The sequence below is a fragment of the Mobula hypostoma genome, chromosome 9 (assembly GCF_963921235.1).
Source record: "Mobula hypostoma chromosome 9, sMobHyp1.1, whole genome shotgun sequence".
NCBI lineage: Eukaryota > Metazoa > Chordata > Chondrichthyes > Myliobatiformes > Myliobatidae > Mobula > Mobula hypostoma.
Window position 1 is genome coordinate 44,701,898 of NC_086105.1, and position 19,287 is coordinate 44,721,184.

Consider the following 19,287-nt stretch of genomic DNA (forward strand, 5'->3'; position numbering starts at 1 on the left):
TTTAATTTAGTAAAGTCAAAACACATTTTGAACCCAATTTTTCAGCGCTGTGCACATCCTAAAGTCTCAGTGTTTTAGCATATCCTGGGTTCCTCTTTCCTCCCACATCCCAGAAATAGATATGTTGGTAAAGTAATTGGCCCTGTAAATTGCTGTATAAGATTGTGAAGTCTTGGTGCAATTCTACCTTTCACTGTTTTCAACAGAAAAAAAAAGCAGATTTCATGACAAAAATTGTACGTTCTTTCTGATTTGTTTGCGAGAGTGATTTGTGTGTCATTGACTTGCCTAAAGGATAAGATATCACACCTCCTCCATTTTGAGCCAACAAATGGAGATATTTCCTCTGCACTTGTTACCTCAAAATGGATGCTGTGACCCATAACACAAACATTATACTTTCAGTTTGGTGAGAGACATCAAGACAACCTTTGGGGAAAGTTTCCCTTTAAGTTTATGATACCAAAGACACAAGTTTTCCATTATATATAGTACGGAATTACCTGTCTGCTGTGGCTTAAAATGTACTTCTAATAATTGCCATCTTTTTAGTGCTTCCCTTAGTGACCTAGTTAATCAAATATTTTGAGGCTGTAGTGTTATGAGGTTTGTAATCTAACTTCAATTAGTTAAAAGATAAAATCCAATAATAGCAGCCTCATTCTTCCAAGACACCTAACTAGACTGGTGATGGAAAACTACTCTCTTTACAGCTGTTCCAATATCTTTTCATATTAATACGAATGTTACTGCCCTGAGAAGGATACCTTTTAGTGTTAGTCCTCCCCCTCTAAATCTCAGTTCTTTGCTGGTTGGCAAGTTCAAGGAATCGGCAAAACCAGAACATCAACCTATATTACACCTACTTCAGACCATAAGACATAGGAGCAGAATGAGGGCATTCAGCCCATTGAGTTTACTCTGCCATTCCATCATGGCTGATTTATTATCATTCTCAACTCCATTCTCCCGCCTTCTCCCCATCACCTTTGACACCTTTACTAATCAAGAACCTATCAACTTCTGCTTTAAGTATATGTAATGACTTGGCCTCTACAGATTTTCTAAAAAGATTCTTCTATTTATAAAAAGTTATCTCAGTGAATTATTACATATTTCCCAGTTATTTCTCAATTGATAATGATGAGAGATTAATATCACGAAATTGTTTCCTCTATAAATTCTTTTAAGGTATCGAAAAGTTCCAGGAGATAAATGTGAAGGTGGTTTCATGCCCAATCGATCAGAACAAATGACAAACACGAAGTGTGAACAACTTCTGTCAGTGAAAGATCCTGTAAGTAAGATGGGTGTTTTTGAACTTAACAACTCATCTATTTATCTATCTTTTAGGCCACCAGAGCAGAGGTAGGTTGAAGTATTCAAGTAGTTTTCTGGCTGTGCACTACCTCTGATAGCTTCTGCCACAACCATTGGTAATTGTGGATAAAATGTCACATAAAGAATGCTTAACAGCAGGATTATATTTTGCATTTTGCACTTAGAAAATTATGGCTAAAATGGGTGAAACTTTTCTTCAGTTTCAGCAGCTTATCACAAACCACAATTGTTCGAAAGGAGGGCAGTGTCTTTAAAGGCATAGGTCACGTTAGCAGTTAAACATGGTAAGTCAATCTTGGATTTTCAGAAGGCCTTCGACAAAGTGCCACACATGAAGCTGCTAAACAAGATAGAAGTCTGTGGTATTATGGGAAAGGTAATAGCATGGATACAGATTTGGCTGACAGACAGAAAATAAAGAGTGGGAATCAAGGGTGCCCTTTGTGGTTGGCTGCTGGTGAACCCACAATGTTCAGTGTTGGGTCTGCTACTTTTTGCTTTATATGTTAGTGATTTGGAAGTTGGAGTTGATAGCTTTGTGGCCATGTGTGCGTATAATACAAACAGAGAAGCAGGGAGTCTGCAGAAGGACTTGGACAGATTAGGAGAATGGGCAAAGAAGTGGCAGATGGAATACAGTTCAGGGGAGTGTATGGTCATGCACTTTGGTAGAAGAAATAAAGCCAAATGGGGAGAGAGTTCAGAAATCAGAAGGGCAAAGAGACTTGGCAGTCCTACTGCAGGATTCCAGAAATGTTAACTTGCAGTTTGAGTTGGTAGTAAGGAAAGCAATAGTGATGTTAGCATTCATTTCAAGAGCACTAGAATATTAAAGCAAGGATGTAATGCTTTGAAAGGCATTGGTCAGACCATACTTGGAGTTCTGTGAGCAGTTTTGGATCTCGTATCTGAGAAAGGATGTGCTGGTGTTAGAGAGGGTTCAGGGGAGGCTTTCAAGTGTGACCCCAGAGATGTATGGTGGCTCTAAGTCTTTTCTTGCTGGAGTTCAGAATGATGCAAAATGATCTCATTGAAACCTACCAAATATTGAAAGGCATAAAGTGAACATGGAGAGGACGTTTCCAGTAATGGTAGTCTAAGACCACAGAGCACAGCTTCAGAATAAAAGGAAGTCTTTTTAGAACAGAGATGAGGTGGAATTTCTTTAGCCAAGGGGTGGTGAATCTATGGTATTGATTGCCAAGTCTTTGGGTGTATTTAAAATGAAGATCAATATGTTCTTGAATAGTAGGGGAGTCAAGGTTACAGTGAAAAGGCAGGAGAATAGAGTTGTGAGGGAAAAACAAATCAGCCGTAATTGAATGGTACAGCAGACTTGATAGACCAAATAGCTTTTTTCTGCTCCTATCACCAACGGTCTTTCACAATTCAGACACAACACAAAGATTAAACAAAGTCTCAATGGTCCAGCTGAAGGGTCTCAGCCCAAAACGTCATCTGTACTTTTTTACATAGATGCTGCCCGGTCTTTTGAGTACCTCTAGCATTTTGTGTGTGTTGCATGGATCTGCAAGATTTTATTTTATTTTTTGGAATATCTGTGCCTTGAGACTTTGGGCCCTTTCAGATTATTGATAACATTGCTGAAGTATATTTTATGTCTAATCCTCATGATAGGAGAATAGAAATGCACAATCTGGTCTCATTTCATTCTTGGGTTTGGACTTCAATACTATAGAACAATGTGTTATGTCATCAGCCCACCATTATAAGGAATTTATTAAATATGGCCCATTTTCAGCATTTTATGTTTGGACTTCTATCAGTTTGGGGCTCTGATATTGTTAAGTTCGTACCCACAAGTATTTGAAGAGTTCATAAACAACACACACAAAAGCTGGTCATCCAGCTTCTATGGAGAGGAATGAACAGGTGATGTTTCAGGCGAAGACCCATCAAAATGTTGCTCAAGATTTCCAGCACCTGATCAATCTCGTGTGTTTAGGGTTTAGTTTGTTTAAAGTTTGGTTTACCTCTTTTTATGAAAATCCTTCAAAGTTCTGAGAGAATTTTTATTTTGGTTTATCGCAATGAAACAAAGTATTAGTGAAATTACATAGCTACTTCTGTTCGGTTTGGATGTGTTGCTGGATGCCTGATGGGATATCTGCATTTTTAATTCTATTTTAAGTGACCCATTTTAACTTGTCTCCATTTAATGGAGCTTTACCAAAATGGAAAAAAAAATGTAATCACTGAATAGTTTTGGTTAGCTCATGGAATCAAATCATTATTTGTTGCCCCTTTTTAAGCAAGATAACATGTGACTACTACAGTTGAGCACCCTTTATCTAAAAACCTCCAAAATCCAAAATATTTTTGAGCGCTAACATGACGCCACAAATGGAAAATTCCACAAGGTGCTGGGAAAGTTGCCAGGCGAAGCACGGGTCTCTGCACACCACAGACCTTTCTGAGAAGTGACCGCACATACCCTGAGAGGTGCCCTGTTGGCACCAGTTTGTTTCAGCAGTTATCATAGCCAGACCTTCGTGCATCGTTCACCGTGATTACCATATGTTGTGTGCTGATTCTCTGTGAAGTTGTTGCTGAAAACCAAAAAGGCCTTCAGTTTCCCCTATGGGTAATAGTGTGAAAAGAAAAAGAGAAAGCATTTATATTTATCTACAGCACAGGAAGTCAAGTTGTTGGAGAAACTGGAGAGTGGTGTAAGTGTGATGCATCTGACAGTGTTGGAACGATCATCTGAAGAAACAGAAGGACAAACTGTTAAAGTTCTGTGCTGAAAGTAATGAACAGAAGTTAATGAAAAATCGAAAAGCAGCCCATAAAGTGAAAAATGAATGGATTTGTCGGCATCAGAGTAAGCATATGCTACTTAATGGTATGCTGATCATGAAACGAGCAAAGATCTATCACGACAAACTGAAAATTGAAGGTAATTGTGAGCATTCAGTAGACTACTTGTAGAAATTTAAGAAAAACCATGGCATTAAATTTTTAAAGATTTGTGGAGATAAAATGTCTGCTGATCATGTAACAGCAGAGAAACTGAAGGGCTAGAACAGCGTACATTCATAGCAGAACAAGAAATCATGAAAGTTTATAAAATGAAAGAAAGATTGCTATGATAAAAACCCTTGTTAATGAGGAAGACTGCACTGGAAAAAACATTTTTAAAAAGTCATCCAGCACAGTGCCTTCTCATCCTGAAAGCATCTGCTTCCAGGTCTGTCTACTGCTTCTCATGTTCCACCTCACATAGATGTCAACGATGATTAACCCTCTCCCTCATATTGAGGAAGATTGAAGCATCAAGGCGAGTGTGAAGGAGGTCCGCGGTTGCTCTCAACCGAGACCATGGGTGTGACGGTGTTTGGCAGCGTTTGGACCCTACGTGGCGGTTGCTCTTCATGGAAGCACTGAGTTTGTTCGGCCGCTCTCCTCGAATGTTGATGGGAGGATGTTTTCAATATTCTGAGACTTATGTGATTATTGAACTCAGTGTTGGTCTCCTACAGTTTTCGGTGTTTTTTTTGTTGCCGATTGGCAGGTGGGTGATCTGTTAGATTTGGGAGTGAGAGAGGGGATTTTGGTGCTATTGTTGCTGTTCTTTTCTGTGAGATGAGTGTGTTGGGGATTTGAAGTTATTGCCGCTGGGGGTTTTTTTGCGAGAGAGGGGGTTGGGGTTTTTGATGTTCTAGCTGCCGTTTTTTTGTGTGAGGGAGGGGTTGGGGGGAAGTTGGGGTTTGTGAGTTTTGTTTCTTTTCCTTTTTTGTGCCGGTAGGGGGAGTTGATGTCTTTTCTTTCAACAACCCCCATCGTTTTTCTGTATTTCATGGTTATCTGGAGAAGACGAATATCAGAATTTTATTGTACATGCATATTTTGACAATAGAATGAATCTTTGAAACTTTGTTGTAATGTAATCGGATTTCATGTTTAGACTTGGGTCCCATCCCCAAGCTATCTCATTATTCGGGTGCAACTATTCCAACATCCAAAGAAATCTGAAACACTTCCAGCCCCAGTCATTTTTGATAAGGGGTGCCAAATGGTACCTAGATTCTGTCGTGATCTCGAATAAGGTGGAATTTTTAGTGTTTCTTTGTGAACTGGCTCAAAAAGCATCCGTGATGGAGAAGAGCTGGTGTTCTGTGATGAACCAACAATTAATAATATTACACACCGTCGTGCTCATCAACACTCAACACCATTCAGCTCCACCATTACATCATGGCTGATCCCAGATCCCAGATCCCACTCAACCCCATACACCTGCTTTCTTGCCATATGCTTTGAGTTGAATTGCCTTTATTTCTTTCATCCTTCACATACATGAGGAGTAAAGATCTTTACGTTATGTCTCCGTCTAAATGTGCAATGTGCAATTTATAGTAATTTGTAATAAATAGTCTGTATAACAGGACAGTCAAAATGTGTATAAGATGATGAGGGGCATTGATCGTGTGGATAGCCAGAGGCTTTTTCCCAGGGCTGAAATGACTAACACAAGGGGCATAGTTTTAAGGTGCTTGGAAATAGGTACCGAGGGGATGTCAGGGATAAGTTTTTCATGCAGAGAGTGGTGGGTGCATGGAACACACTGCCGGCAGCAGTGGTGGAAGTGGATACAATAGGGTCTTTTAAGAGCCTCTTAGATAGGTACTTGGAGCTTAGAAACATAGAGGGCTATGCGTTAGGGAAATTCTAGGCAGTTTCTAGAGTAGGTTACATGGTCAGCGCAACATTGTGGGCTGAAGGGCCTGTAATGTGCTGTAAATTTCTATATTCTATGTCCTAATATAGCATAGAAATACAATTGCATAAATTAATCAGTCTGATGGCCTGGTGGAAGAAGCTGTCCCGGAGCCTGTTGGTCCTGGCTTTTATGCTGCGGTACCATTTCCTGGATAGTAACAACTGGAACAGTTTGTGGTTGGGATGACTCGGGTCCTTAATGATCCTTTGGGCCCTTTTTACCTGTCTCTGTAAATGTCTTGAATAGTGGGAAGTGCACATATACGCATGCACTGAGCTGTCCACACCACTCTCTGCAGAGTCCTGTGACTGAGGAAATTACACTTCCCATATCAGGCAGTGATGCAGCCAGTCAGGATGCTCCCAATTGTGCCCTTGTAGAAAGTCCTTAAGATTTGGGGACTCATGCCAAACTTGTTCAGCCATCTGAGGGGAAAGAGGTGCTGTTGTGCTTTTTTCACCACACAGCCGGTATGTACAGACCACGTGAGATCCTTGGTGATGTGTATGCTGAGGAACTTAAAGCAGTTCACCCTCTCAACCTCAGATCCTTTGAAGCCCCTGACTGATCAGGAAATGATCAACTTCTGCCTTAAATATATGCATGGACTTGCCCTCCACCACAATCTTTGGCAGAGCATTCCACAGATTTACTACTCTCTGGCTAAAAATATTCTTCCTTACATCTGTACTAAAGGGTCACCCCTCAACTTTAAGACTGTGCCCTCTAGTTCTGGATACCTCAACTGGAGGAAACATCCTTTCCACTTTCACCTTATTTAGTCCTTTCAACATTTGGTAAGTTCCAATGAGATCCATCCCCCCCCCCCCGCATTCTTCTCCATTCCAGTGAGTACAGACCCAAAGCTGCCAAACACTCCTCAAATGTTAACCTCATTCATTCCTGGAATTATCCTCATGAAAGTTCTTGTGGACTCTCTACAATGACAACACATCCTTTCTAAGATAAGGGGTCCAAAACTGTTGACAGTACTCCAAGTGTGGCCTGACTTGTCACAGTCCAGTACGTTGACTGCTCATTTCAGTTAATTTCCATTTCCCCGTGTTCTACGGGGCTCCTTGATTCGGGCACCTGATTTTCATCCGAACCAGCAGCATAAAAACTCCGGTTTACATCTACTCAGTGCTGATCCATCTCCTGAGCAGGGCGGCAATGCACGTTCTGGGCCGCCGAGAATAGTGGACTCTAAGTTGCTTCGGTGCCTGGGGTTGCTTTGTGAATTCTGTCGTTTTCATGCCCAACTGAATTTAGCCGGCCATTTGCCGCTACTCTGAGTCAAGATACGAATTCTGTCATTTTCGTGTCCAGCTGAGGATTGCAGGCCGTTTGCCATTACTCCGAGCCAAGATACGAATTGTCTGTCATTGTTGGGTTTTGTTGTCTCGTGTCCAACTGAGGATTGTAGGCCGTTCGCCACTACTCAGAGCCAAGATACGAATTGACTGTCTTTGTTTGGTTTTGTCGTCCTGTGTCCAAGTTCGAGTCCCGGCTCCGTGTCCGAGTTCGAGTCCCAGCTCCGTGTCTGAGTCCCAGTCCAAGTCTAGGCTCCGTGTCCGCGTCTGAGTCCAAGTCCAGGTTCCGCGTCCACGTCCGAGTCCAAGTCCAGGTTCTGTGTCCAAGTCCAAGTCCAAGCTCCTCCGGTTTGTTGTCCAATGTTTACGTCCATGTAAGCATCTAATCCTCGCTGTCCGGCCTTCCTGGCAACTATTAATAAAATACACTTCTGTTAATGCTACCTCCATGTCTGTGTCCTGCACTTGGGTCTGCTCCCAATGCCCTTGTAACATGCCTAGTGTTTTATAAAGCTTCAGCAGTATCTTCTTGTTTTTGTATTCTATTCCCCTTAAGCTAAATGCTAACATTGCATATGCCTTCTTTACCACAGACTCAACCTGTGAATTAACCTTCTGGGAGTCTTGTATGAGGACTTCTAAGTCCCTTCGTACCTTTGATGTTTGAATGTGCCTCTCTAAGAGTCTTTTAAATGTTCATAATGTATCAGCATCTACCACAAACCCTGGCAGTGTGTTCCAGGCAATTACACTCTCTGAGTAATAAAAACTACCTCTAATATGTCCTCTAAATTTTCCTCCACCCACCTTAAATAGATCACCTTTGGTATTAACTATTGCCATTCTGGGAAAAAGTTGCTGATTGTCCAAACTATTGATGCCTCTTATCATCTTATACTTCTCAATCAAGTCGCCTTTCATTCTCCTTCACTCCAAAGGGAAAAGTCCTGTTTGCTCAACCTTTTCTCACAAGATGTGCTAATCTAGACAGCAGCTTGGCAAATCTCCTCTGCCCTCTTTCTAAATCTTTCACCTCCTTCGTATAATGAGGCAACCAAAACTGAACACGACACTCCAAGTGTAATTGATAAATAGATAGATATACTTTATTAATCCCGAGGGAAATTTGGTTTCGTTACAGCTGCACCAACCAAGAATAATTAAACCCCCCAACAATCAAACAACAAAATGCAAACTATGTCAGATGGAAAATAAGTCCAGGACCAGTCTATTGGCTCAGGGTGTCTGACCCTCCACGGGAGGAGCTGCACGTTCGATGGCCCCAGGCAGGAACGACCTCCCGTGCCGCCAAGTGTTGTATCACGGTGGAATGTGGCCGAAGTCCAACAGTAAAAAGTTCAATATCCAGTCTGCAAACACGTTCCTCCATTTCCTCTTTATTATCTTCAACATGTTCCAGCACATTAGTTTGCTCTACTCTAACCTCACATTCATTAAGGTCTCTCTCACTGGTGAATACTGAAGCAAAGTATTCATTAAGGACCTCTCCTATATCCTCTAAATCTGGGCATATTTGCCCCATTTCGCACTGATTACTGCCCTTACTCTAGTAATCCTCCTGTTCTTCATGTTTGTATAGAATGCCGAGGTTTTCCTTAATCCTACTTGCCAAGGCCTTCTCATGTCCTCTTCTAGACTCATTGTTTACAATGCAGGACAGACTGCAGTTCCAAATAATATTTGGACACAGGAGCCTAGATCTTTCGACAATTAAATCATCATTAAATTCTGCCAGGAGTTAAGGAAATGTTCCATCAGAAAACTGTGCTTGTGCTGAAATTTCCTGGGAATTTTACTTGCTTAACCTGCTGTAAAGAAGAAATCAAGATAAAAAAAATATATACAGTCAAGGAAAGAGCAAAATTCCTTAGGTCCATTGTTGTTTATCATTCATATTTATGAGTTAGATGATAATGTGGTAAACTGGATCAGCGATTTTGTGGATGACACCAATATTGGAGGTGTAGTGGGTAGACAGTGAGAAACTTGCACTGTGATCTTGATCAGATGAGAAAATGGGTTGAAAAAACGTCAGATGGTGGGCCAGCTGGTGGCGCAATGACATCAGGGCTGGACCCGGGTGCGGAGGTTCCCGGGTTCAAAGCTAGTCAGGTCCACTCCCGTGTACGCTTTCCATCCGTGCCGGGCTGAGTGTTGAGATCGCAACTCATCCTTATAAAATTAAAGGGAAATACTGCGAAAATATCTGTGTGAGGAGTGGCGTGCCACACAGGCTCTCTCTCTCGCTCCGCGCCTTGTAAAAAGCCATGAAAAGAACATCACGGACGCACGCACGGACACGCAGACGCACATGCCCAGACCCACGCACATGCACAGGCACACGCCAAGAAAAAAAAATGTCATATGGAATTTTAATACAGACAAGTGTGAGGAGTTGCACTTTGGAAGGACAAACATGGGTCAGACTTACACAGTGAATAGTGGGACTCTGAGGTGTGTGGTAGAGCAAGAGACCTGGAAATATAGATCCATAATTCTTTGAAAATGGCATCATGGGTAGATAGTGTCATAAAGAGAGCTTTTGGCACATTGGTCTTCTTAAATCAGGGCATTGAAGACAAGAGTTGGGATATTATGTTGAAGTTGTATAAGACATTGGTGAGACTGAATTTGGGGTGTTGTGTGCTGTTCTGGTCACCTACCTACAGGAGAGATATCAATAAGCTTGAAAGAGTGCAGAGAAATTTACAAGGATGTCGCCGAGTCTTGAGGACCTGTGTTATAGGGAAAGGTTGAATAGGTTATGACTTTATTCTCTGGAGCTCAGGAGAATGAGAGGAGATCTTATGCAGGTTTATAAAATTATGAAGGTGTATATATCAGTCAGGTGAGTGCATACAAGCTTTTTCCCATCAAGTTGGGTGAGATTAGAGCTAGGAATCATAGGTTTAGTATGAAAGGTGAGGTACTTATGGGATCTGAGGAGCACCTTTGTCACTCAGAGGGTGATAAGTGTTGAACAAGCTACCAGCAGAAGTAGTAGATGTGGGCTCAGTCGTAACATTTAAATGAACTTTGATTAGGATCATGGATGCAATTTTTATGGACGGCTATGGACTAGGTGCAGGGAGATGAGACGAGGCAGAAGACTGGGTCAACATGAACTATGCCGGCCAAATAGCTTCTTTCTGTGCTGTAGTGCCTTATGGCTGTATTTATAGATGCATGTTAAATTCTGAAACTATCAAATTGTCATCTATGCCTATTAAGATGAGCTTATGTTAAAAAAGGAAAAGAATCATGGAAGCTTTTTGACTTTTGAAGTAAATAAGTTTTAATTAGTATCATGAACATGGAGGTCAGGTAGGTTTCGTACACAATAGTAAGTGCCACGGAGTGTGCTGTCAGGGATGGCGGTGGAGGAAAATATATTAGGGACATTTAAGAGACTCTTAGATGGGCACATGGATAACATAAAAATGGCAGGCTGTATGGGAGGGAAAGATTAGATTGAGTTTGAGTAGGTTAAAAGGCTGGCACAACATTGTGAACTGGAGGACTTGCACTGTGTTGTTCTGTTCTATGTTCTATATATTAACACAGTTTGTTTTCGCCACATAAAAAATACCTGACATTTAATGCAATAAATACCTCCGCCTTTCTAAGTATTCTCATACTAACTAACTGAATTCCTAACTCTCAACATATCAATGATATTGCTTCCAAAATCTCCACATTCTCTGTGGGCAATCTTTGCATTGTAAGTGTTGGGGGAGTCAGAGCAATTGGTTTGTACTTCCCTACAGCAGTTCAGGAGTTGCAGCCCAGCATCAAATCACTTACAACAACTTTGGGATGTCCATGCTTGTATTTGCTATGTTGGAGATATTTATGAAATAAAACCCAAAAACACTAGAACCATTCTCTCCCCATGTCTGTTGCCTGATCTGCTAATTATTTCCATTAGTTTTTGTTCTTTATTTCAGATTTCCAGCATTTGTGCTATTTTGCTTTTGAATGCTGGTCATTATTATAGATTTATACCGCAGAGAAGTTTGAATCAAGTTCTTTGTACTGTTTTGAAAACTACTTCTAGTCTTATGTTGCTTTATAAGTTTACTGTATGTTCTTTTTGTGCTATTTATTTACCCTAAATTCACCTTTGTGAATAATGCAGATGTTGTTACTTTTATTAACAGATGCCCAAGATTACTATCATCATCATTGTTCTGAGTGTATTGGGAGCATCAGTGCTGATGATAACAGGCATTGTCCTTATATTCAAGAAATATGTTTGTGGAGGAAGGTAAGCAGTAGTAGAAATTTGTAATCGAATAGGTTTGCTTTAAGGTGTTTATAGTGTAAAATAATTGAAATTCCCTCTGTTGTGCAGTATTTCAGAAATAACCTTTCGTGAGTAAAAGTGTTTGCATCCTCATAACTAATGAAGAGTTAAATCTTTTGTCTCTCTTGGTTGATTAATCAGCATTACTTAATCTAGGAGTGCAGAATCTGCTGGTATAATCACCACAGTGCAGTTTCCATACCATGCAGCTTTATAGGATGCTGTCTACAGCACAACTGTAGAATGACATGACTAGAGATAGAGATGTGCAAAGTCCAGCTCTCTTCAGCCTCCTCAGAAAGTAGAGACATTGATGAGCTTTCTTGTCTGTGTAGGGTGTATTCTAGGACCATGAGAGGTTGTGCCTGATGTACACTCCCAGGAGTTTGAAACTGTTTGCAGTTTCCACTGCTGTGCCACCGACGTAAAGGGGGGTGACTGGTATGAGTTCTCCTGAAGTCGATAACCATCTCCTTTGTCTTGTTGACATTAGGGAAGAGGTTATTTGCCCGGCACCAGACCTCGAGCTCTTCCACCTCCTGTCTGTAGGCCATCTCATTGTTGTTGGTGATGAGCCCCACCCTTGCCATGTTATCAGTGAACTTGCCAATGTGACTACTCAGGTGTTTGGCCGTGCTGTCATGTGTGAGCAGAGTGTACAGCAGTGGGATCAGCACAGCCCTGGGGGGGGGGCGCTCCCATGTTGAGGATGATGGGGAGGGTGGTGTGGTGGTGCATCCTGACTATCTGACATCTGTTTGTTAGGAAGTCCAACACCCCGTGGCTATTCGAGTTACAGTCACCTTCCTGTCGGCCTGAACCAATCTGTCCGTTCTCCTCCAACCTCTCTCATTTACAAGGTGTATGCTTCAGCACCTTTCTGATTGTCTTTTTCCATCCACTTTGTGGTAAAATAAAATATGCAAACCTTCCTCATTTCTACTTCATTTTGAAGCACATCAGGTCTTAGGGTAGCATATTTCTATAATCAATGTGTGTAAAATTACTCAATAGCTGATTTTCTTCTTTTACATAGATCTTTGGTTTATCGTTACTCTGTTCTACAAACCAACACTGATGAAGTCTGTATTGCTGATGGCCTGGATAGTAATAGATCAAACACACAAAGAACTTACCACGATGATTCTGATGAGGTGAGTGTCCCCAAAATGTGCGAAGGTGTTCGTTGAATTTCTTTCTCTTTTGGTGTTTGTGTTTCGTTTCTTTAGGCTCTTTGATTTGATTTGGTTTATTGGTCCTTTGCATTCATAGCTCAGACATACCTCCTCACTAGTTATCTCATCTCAGTACATGCAAATCCGTAGAAGCAAAGCCCAGTCAGAATAAAATATAAACCTCACACTCCCCCAATGTCATTAAACAATGTAATGGCTATAAGAGAGAAAAAAAAAATAGATGTTTGGATACCTTGCAGGAAAGTAGAAGATTCCAGCAGTTTCATTTATATGCTTCTTTTTATTTGATTAGTTTTGTGTGATTCCTCATAAACATCAGCAAGAAGAAAACTGTTGTTGCTGATGGGCCCACTAAAAGTGAAAGCAGACCAGCAGGGACCTGCGCCATACTTACAAAGGCAGAGCATTTGGCAATTTACCTGCATTTGTATGGCTTTTGTCAACATTATGCACAAAGAGTTTAATGTTTTTCATAAAATAGTATTAATATAGAATATAGTATTAATGATAAGACTCTTGGCAGTGTGGAGGATCAGAGGGATCTTGGGGTCCGAGTCCATAGGATACTCAAAGAAGGCATATGGTGTATTGGGCTTCATCAATCGTGGGATTGAGTTTAAGAGACGAGGCGTAATGTTGCAGCTATATAGGACCCTGGTCAGACCCCACTTAGAGTACTGTGCTCAATTCTGGTTGCCTCACTGTAGGAAGAACGTGGAAACCATGGAAAGGGTGCAGAGGAGATTTACAAGGATGTTGCCTATATTGGGGAGCATGACTTATGATAACAGGTTGAGTGAACTCGGCCTTTTCTTCTTGGAGTGACAGAGGATGAGAGGTGACCTGATAGAGGTGTACCAGATAATGAGTGGCATTGATCATGTGGATAGTCAGAGGCTTTTTCCCAGGGCTGAAATGGCTAGCACGAGAGGGTATAGTTTTAAGGTGCTTGGAAGTAGGTACAGAGGAGATGTCAGGGGCAAATTTTTTTACACAGAGAGTGGTGAGTGTGTGGAATGGGCTGCCGGCAACGGTGGTGGAGGCGAAAATGACAGGGTCTTTTAAGAGACTCCTGGATGGCTACATGGAGCTTAGAAAAATGGAGGGCTATGGGTAAAGCCTAGGTAGTTCTAAGGTAGGGACATGTTCAGCACAGCTTTGTGGGCTGAAGGGCCTGTACTGTGCTGTATGTTTTCTATGTTTCTATAAGGTTTATTTCTATTTATTTCTTTATTTCACTCAGAAAATCTGATAGGGACTCCTTACACTGGTCAGTCAAGAAACATCATTGTGACGCGTGTGCAATGGATAATGTAATTTCCCATACAAAAGCATCTTATTACACCACTGAAGGAGAACCAGGATGAAAATATATGTCTTGCTCTTGCTGGACTAGAATGTCTCCAAGGTAAATGAAATATACAGGGCAACCTTCTTGAGCATTCTTCCCTTCAAGAATGCCTCCCCCAAACAACTCCCCTATAATCAGGACTTTGTATCCACGTCTTGACTTGGGGAAGGTGCCACTTCTGAACTCAGTTTAGTAGAAAGCTGGGTCATTCATTCAGACTACACTGAATCAGTTTCTGGAAATCATCCACAATCACATAAATCTTCAGTTTCCTCTTACAGCAATATATGTCTCTTCTAATTTTATATCCTTTGTTCATAAATTCCTCTTGGTACATCGTACTAAAACTTGAACACTCCAGCATCTTGTCCCTGAGTGTTTGATTAGCAGGTGGTAACACATAAATCTAACAAGTTATTTGAATTGTTTCTCTCTGTGACTCAATCATAATATTTTTATTATCCTAGATGTGCCTTTCTCACACTTCTCTGCAAGATTTAGTTGCTTTAAGCTGAAATGTAACAGCTGGAATTTATAGTGCTGTGATATATGGTGTGGTTCTGATGCTAAATGATATTTTGTTGTCAAATTAACAACCTTATGCTTACAGCTTCCGTGTTTCTTGATCATTCTCACTGATTTCCCAATTCAATTTGAGACTCATCTGGTTTCCCAGGGCACACTAAAGGAGAAAGACCACCTTTTACTGGCAAGAGAAGGGCCCTGATGAGCCCAGAGAGCATGGAGTAGGCTTTACAATGAGACATTGTTGAAGAGGTTGAAACCAGGCAGCAATGGATCTGAACAACTTCTGCTCTTCGCTCAACACCACAGAAGGTCCAGTTACACTTGATGGTGTGTATGTTCCCATGCTGCCGGCTGGTGGTGTAGTGGCATCAGTGCTGGACTTCAGGGCGAGAGGTCCTGAGTTAAGTCCGGCCGGCTCCCCTCCCTTGCACGCTCTCCATCCATGCCTGGGTTGAGTGTCGAGCTAACAACTCGGCCTCGTAAAAAAAAACCTGGAGAGGGATGGGCTCCGCCAGGTTTCAGATGCCCAAGACACACCATACGATGAGCATACCAAAGAGATTGGTGCAAAAAACTTGTCATGATGGCACCCCAACGACTCCACCAGGAGTTAAGGGTGCGCGCACACATGCATGCACGTGCGTGCGTTCCCATGCTGTGCTTCACCTCTGAGGCAAAGCATGAGTTTTATGAGAACCTCACCAGTATCATCAAGACTACCCCAGCAAGGAACATCCTGTTCTCTTGAGTGACTTCATTTCCAGAATAGGTGGAGATCACGGCCCTATTGTCTAGTTCACTTTACCATGAGCAAGATGGATGAAAGCGGACAATGACTGCTAGAGTTCTGCACCTATCATAATCTATGTATCACCAACTCGTATTTCCAGGCCAAGTTTCAACACAAAGTTTCCTGGAGACGCCCTCACTCCGGACATTGGCACCAGCTGGACTTGATCCTGATCAAGTGCTCCTTCCTTGGCAGTGTGCTTTTCACATGTTCCTCCCATAGTACAAACTATGACACAGACCAGTCACTGGTGTGTTACGAGATCAGACTGCAGTCAAAGAAATTCCATCACACTAAACAAGAAGGGAACCCTTGCACTTGTGTCAGCAAGATATCTCACCCAGACCTGCTGGAGCACTTTGCTAAGTCCTTTGAGAAAGAACTGAGCACCCAGCAGCCTGGAAACTCCGTCACAGAGAAATGGGATCTTCTGCTGAATACCATCTACAGCACAGCTTTTGGAAGAAGACCTCAAAAGCAAATAAGTGGTTTGAAGCCGGATGCAATGAGATGACCTGTCGTTGAAGCCAAACATGCTGCCCCAGCTCTGTGTAAGCGTTCGCCAACTGAGAGGATCCTCTACATTGTGTTTATTGATCTCACCGAGGCATTTGACTTGGTTGGCGGAGACGGGCTCTTTCAGATCAGGCAAGCTATCCACCAAGGCTGCAGGGCGTGATCAAATCCTTCCACGATAACATGAAGGAGACTGTGCAGAAGCCCTTTGACATGAGCAGCAGCATTAAGCAAGGGTATGTTCTCACCCTGACAGTTTTTGGGATCTTCTTTTCCCTTCTCTTGAGGCATACATTTGTACTGCAGTAGAGGGGATCTACCTCCACACTAGATCAGATGGCAGGCGTTTTATCCTCGCCTGCCTAAGAGCCAAAAGCAAAGTGCCCGAGGATATGATCAGAGGCATACAGTTTGCTGATGATGCAGCGGTCTCAAGCCACACCCTGCAGCACCTTCTGAGCTTGATGGATCATTTCTCCCAGGCCTGCAAGGAATTTGGTCTGACTATCAGCCTGAAAAAGACAAATGTCTTCGGACAAGACATGGAGGCACCACAGGTCAATACCATTGATATCTACAAACTGGATGTTGTTCATCACTCCACATACCTGGGGTCCATCATCGGTGACAACCCATCCTTGGATACAGTACTCTGACAAGCACATCAGGAAAGGCTGCAACAACTCTTGCCTGCCTCACCACACGAATCTGGGAGAACTCTAAACTCTCAGTCAAAGCAAAGGTGATAGTGTATAATGCTTGCAGCACAGTGCTGTACAGCAACAAGACCTGGATAACATACACTAAGTCAGAGAGGAGGCTCAACACTTTCCACTTAAGGTGCCTTCGTTGCACTTTGGGCATCTCCTGGAGGCACAGAGTAGCCAATGCTGAGGTTCTGTCTTGTGCCAGCCTCCCTAGTGTGTACACCCTGCTCAGGCAGCCATTTCTGCACTGGCTGGGCCATTTCTGCCGCATGCAGGATGGCTGCATCTTAAAGGACATCCTCTATGGTGAGCTGGCCTCAGGCAGGAGAACTGTGGGCCACCCACAGCTGCACTACAAGTATGTCTGCAAGTGGGATGTGAAGATGCTGGACATCAACGTCAAGTCCTGGGAGGAACTTGCAGCCGACTGCGTGCGCCAGATGGAGAAGCACCCTGAAACAACACCTTAAGTTGGGCAAGGAAAGATTCTTGATTTGGTGGAACACAAACAGGCCTGTAGAAAGGAACACTGCATCTCCTGCAGAGCTGAGACTGTTTATAGAGGTGACCTTTGGAACAGTCTGCCACTCCTGTACCTTTGGAACAGTCTGCCACTCCTGTACCTTTGAAACAGTCTGCCACTCCTGTATTAGTCTCATCAGCCATAGACGGCATTGCACTTACAATGTAGATAGCTAGGAAGCAACATACACGGTTAACCTCAAACAACAGAGGAACACAGACAGCATTTGATGCTGGATGATACAGTGAGATGGATTCATTTTATCAAAGAAAGAAGTGAGGATATTATCCCAGACTAGTCCTTTGATTTTGTTAATTCAAAACCACAAAGGTTCTGAACTTGAACGAAGATCTTCAGCCTACCTGATATAAATAGCCACAAATACTCTCACTTAAAGGGAGATAATACTATAACTACCCAATTTTCAAAGAATAGTTTACTTCCCTGTTTATTCTCTACAGCGAGTTCTAGCTGCCAATACCAACTGTTGGAGTGGTGGATCCCTCCTCCCTACCAAGCAGAAGATACTTCCAGCTAACAAAGTAGTTTGAAACACTGTTCATTTATTTACAATTTTGAATCCACACATCGAGAACGCAGAGGATTTCTACCTTAAATGTTTATTTCCCAATTTCAAACCCTTTCTAAAACACAAAGCACTTCTTTAATGCAAAGGATTTCTAAAACACGGGTACAATTCCTATAAACTAAAGAGCAAGTCACCCATCACAGAAACTGGAGCTGGAGGAATGGATTCTATTCATCCATCTTATTATCATTCTTCTTGCTGTTCCTGAACCACTCCCCATAAGTCTGAACTTCTCTCCACGTTTATGCCCTTTTTCTACCACTGGGTGATTTCACATGCATATGATATTTCTTCAGATGTCCTTTCAACACAAGCAGTCTTAAAGCATTTTGGAGGCATAGTTCTCCAGCTACCTACCATTAATGCTGTAAGGGTGTAAAGCTAACGTTCTTGAGCATATAAAACCTATCAATGCATCATTGTTATTGATATGCTAAATAATATTATCCATCTGTTTTGCAAGCTTCTTTGAACCAAGCAATTTAATAGTCAGTTTGTCTGTTGTCTTATACTGCATCTTGAGCAATGTTGCTCTGGCCACATTGAATCTTACTGAATTAGTTTTCAAAAGAAGATTGCATAGAGGCCTTTTTCTTCTCTTCATAAACTTTCTTCTTGCAAATCAATGATGCCCCTATGGATCTTAGTGTGAAGAATTGGGTCTCATTCATCCAATATAGGCTGAGCAGCGTCCTTAAAGAAAAAATCCTCTGCCAGATGTTGAGTTGTAATCCTCTTGGATTCAACTGTGATAATCGGCTTTCTCTGTGATCAAAAGAGATTTTAATTCTACCAAGTCTTTATTTTAATAAATCTTGTGTGTGAATTTGCAATAACCTCACAATTTCAATCTCCAGTTTAAGTTTCTTACTCAATTGAATTTTTATCTTTCACACTGTCAAGATCTTTGAAAACGTACAAAAATTCAGAGTAATTTTTTTTCCAGAAGCCATTAGTATTTCCCCACATTTCAAACCTCAATAGATGTTGTCCTTCCAAAATTCTTTGAGTGTCATGTCATGTTTATTTTCTGTGACCATAATTGCATGCAAAATTGTACTATGTAGATGGTAGGCATTAAAAAAGGTGATGACTCCTTGATTCACTGGATATTGTAATGGTGTTCTTTTAGGTTGCTTATAAACAAACTTAATATGAGGGTGAATTTATCCAGGCATGGGGGATGCCAGTGGCATTTTTTAACATTTTTCAACTTCTTTGTTTAAATGACACTCAGTGACCACTTTATTAGGACACCTGCTCATTAATACAAACATCTAATCGGCCAGTCATGTGACAGCATGCAGACATGGTCAAGAGGTTCAGTTGTTATTCGGACCAAACATCAGAATGGGGAAGAAA

At 41.9% G+C, this 19,287-nt stretch overlaps 1 protein-coding gene across 1 annotated transcript in view; it reads left to right on the top strand.

Moving 5' to 3' along the window:
• Positions 1-19,287, top strand: part of LOC134351692 (sortilin-like) — a 118,147-nt gene that overhangs the window by 94,139 nt on the left and 4,721 nt on the right. The window contains exons 18-20 of the mRNA XM_063058203.1: positions 1,192-1,297; positions 11,580-11,686; positions 12,762-12,879. Coding sequence (XP_062914273.1) covers positions 1,192-1,297; positions 11,580-11,686; positions 12,762-12,879 — 331 coding nt within the window. The remainder of the gene's footprint in view (positions 1-1,191; positions 1,298-11,579; positions 11,687-12,761; positions 12,880-19,287) is intronic.